Here is a 2,995-nt window from a genome sequence, read left to right on the forward strand (position 1 = left end):
CGCCTGACTGGCTCCTGTAGGATTTTCGAGCGAGATCGTTGCCAGTGCCCCTGGACTGGCTTGTGCGGGTGGCACATAAAAGACACCATTTCGAGCGTGGCCGTTTTCGTGCGGGTGACACGTAAAAGCACCCACTACACTCTCTGAGTGGTTGGCGTTAGGAAGGGCATCCAGCTGTAGAAACTCTGCCAAATCAGACTGGAGCCTGGTGTTGCCATCCGGTTTCACCAGTCCTCAGTCAAATCGTCCAACCCATGCTAGCATGGAAAGCGGACGTTAAACGATGATGATGATGATGATGATGTATATATATTTATATATATTGTCAGTAAATCATAAATCTGAAACAGAAGCACACTCTAAATTATAGAACAGAATAGTATTTAGTAAAAGATAGTTACAGCTAGTTCATAGGGTTACCCAGGGTTTTGCATCCATAAAGTGCTTAGCTTTACAATGTCTCATCAAACCCTAATGGCTGGTGGCCTATAACCTCTCTTCAAAATTAAAGGAGAAAAAGTCTCACAGCTAGTTATTGAATACACACAAAGGAGAAAGGTCAAGTGCAAGGGATTGTCTGCTTTAGACTGCTATCTGGGATCCACTCAGGCAGCTTGCAGGTCCCAGGATTTCAGTAGGAATTACCTCAAATGTGAGCAGGGTCTGAAGACTACCATCCTGGAATTTAAGATGTTCTCTGGGTCAAGGGAATTCTTTAATATTCTCATCTGTTCTACCATGCATTGCTTGCAACACTTGCTCCCGTTGATGTAGGAACCTGATTTTTCTAAGATTTTCTACATAATTACATGTAGAATCCATTTGTCCTTCAGGCACCACACATGGCTGGCCAAGGATGTGGCATGACATCTCTCCATGATCCTATGCAAGGATTTGTGGCTGGAGAGGCACTGCTTGAAGGTGTTTCTAGAACATACAATGTAATTTTGAATGCTGCTGTTGGAGTTGTTGCTTCTTTTGTTGTTGATGTTGCTACTTCTGCTGGTGTTGGTGTTGTTAATGCTGGCATAAGGGACATCATCGGTGGCAGAGTTGGTGTTGGCATTGTTGTTGACATTTTTGGTGTCTCTGTTGATGCTACTATAGCCATCATTGTTGTTGAAGCTGTTATCAGTGCTATAGAGGTGGTTGTTATTATCATTATTAGCTTTATCATTAACAATGGTGCTGCTGCTATTTCTGCTAAAGTTGCTGCTCTTGCTATTATCACTACCATTCCTGCTATTGCTGTAGATGGTGTAAAAGCTGCTGCTGCCATTAGGGTCAGATACCACCTCAGCCTCATAAACAACCCCCTTGGTTTCGCATTGGCCTCCCACTGAGCATCTGCTGTAGTCCCTGCAAGAGTATCCTGCCTCCACTTGTGGCCTAGGAGTGTTAACTAAAATACTCTTAATACTGGGTATTCAAATAAAAGAGACTGTTAGGTTGTGTCTGTTGAAAAAGCATCCATACCTATGTGATTGTGTAAAGTGCTTATCTACTAGCCTAAGGAATATCCTACCTACATATGATTTTCCATTGAGGAAGAAGGGAGGGGAGAAACCAAATGATATTTTGCTGGTGCTTCCTTCTGTGGATGTTAGGGCCTGGCATGTAGGAGATGCAGTCCCTAAACCCACTAGCAGTTAGGACCTCATTATAATAGGGGTCTACTGTGTTGAAAATATTTTGGCTAGAGGACAGGTTTAAGATCCCCTTGCTGACACCCTTCACCAGGTTTCTGAACACAACGATGGGTGGCAGGAAGCTGTGTTGATATATGCCAGCCTTTCATTTGGTTTACGGTAGGGCCTGTATGTACCAGAGCCCAAGTCTAAGAAGTTCATGGTGGTGAGGTTGATCTCAATTGTAATTATCAGTCCCATGGACTAAGGGTGCTAATCAGATCTTTTCTAATCTTATCTAGGGTGTGCCCATTAGTCCCTCTATAGATAGCCAGGGCATCATCTCTGTAGATACCAAAAAGGACAGAGGGGAATTTCTTCTGTACGAAAAAGTGGAAAATGTGGATTTCTATAAACTTTTAAAAAGGCTTCACACAGACACACATCTTCAGCTTTATATATTAAGATTACATTGCATCTTACCATCGTAGTACAGTTAGAAATGCCAGGATATTGAAACCATGATATCAAAATTATGTCAAAAATATACTTCAGAATATTACAAATTACATACTTTTCTTCTTTTGATTTTAATTTTAAATCTATTTGTAGGAAAGTTTATATTATGCCTGTCTATGTCTGTGTTCTTTCATCACTTATAATATTTGCACTCCATTTGATTCAACCAATTATATCATTGCTCACCCTCTTCAAGGGTTTGGCATTTGTTTTAACTGTAAGTATAATTTTATTTATTTATTTATTTTGTCAATTGTTTCATTTTATTCATGTGCATGCGTGTGTGTCCACTCTTGTTTCACAACATAAGGAACAATACTAAAATGATCTCACTGCTACTTCCAACAAATATAGGTTTCCATCTTTCATATTCATTTCTTCAACATCATGCAAAAACACACACACACACACACACACATATATATAAAATACACTTTAATTGAAATTAAGTTTCCCCAAAATTAAACATATCTAATGTAACAAATGTGAATGTCAGTGTGTCACACTTTTCAACTTTAATAAATCCTTTCTACTGGAAGCACAAGGCCTCAAGTTTTGGGGGAAGGGATTAATTCAATTACATCGATCCCAGTAGATAACTGGTACTAATTTTATCAACCCCGAAAGGATGAAAGGCAAAGTCAACCTCAGTGGAATTCAAACTCAAAACCTAACAATTCTGCCAGTCACCACCTTAATACAATATAATAATATAATATGATATAATATGATAAATGTGAATGTCAATGTGTCACATTTTTTCAACTTTACTCTCTCTCTTTTACCTGTTTCAGTAAATTGACTGTGGCTATGCTGGAGCACCGCCTTTAGTCGAGCAAATCGACCCC

The 2,995-nt window shown here is 39.6% G+C and overlaps 1 protein-coding gene across 3 annotated transcripts in view; it reads left to right on the forward strand.

Moving 5' to 3' along the window:
* Positions 1-2,995, forward strand: part of LOC106871076 (uncharacterized) — a 75,761-nt gene that overhangs the window by 51,815 nt on the left and 20,951 nt on the right. For all 3 annotated transcript variants that reach the window (XM_052968855.1, XM_014917349.2, XM_052968859.1), the window contains exon 8: positions 2,241-2,364. In XM_052968855.1, coding sequence (XP_052824815.1) covers positions 2,241-2,364 — 124 coding nt within the window. The remainder of the gene's footprint in view (positions 1-2,240; positions 2,365-2,995) is intronic.

The sequence above is a fragment of the Octopus bimaculoides genome, chromosome 1, assembly GCF_001194135.2.
Source record: "Octopus bimaculoides isolate UCB-OBI-ISO-001 chromosome 1, ASM119413v2, whole genome shotgun sequence".
Lineage (NCBI taxonomy): Eukaryota > Metazoa > Mollusca > Cephalopoda > Octopoda > Octopodidae > Octopus > Octopus bimaculoides.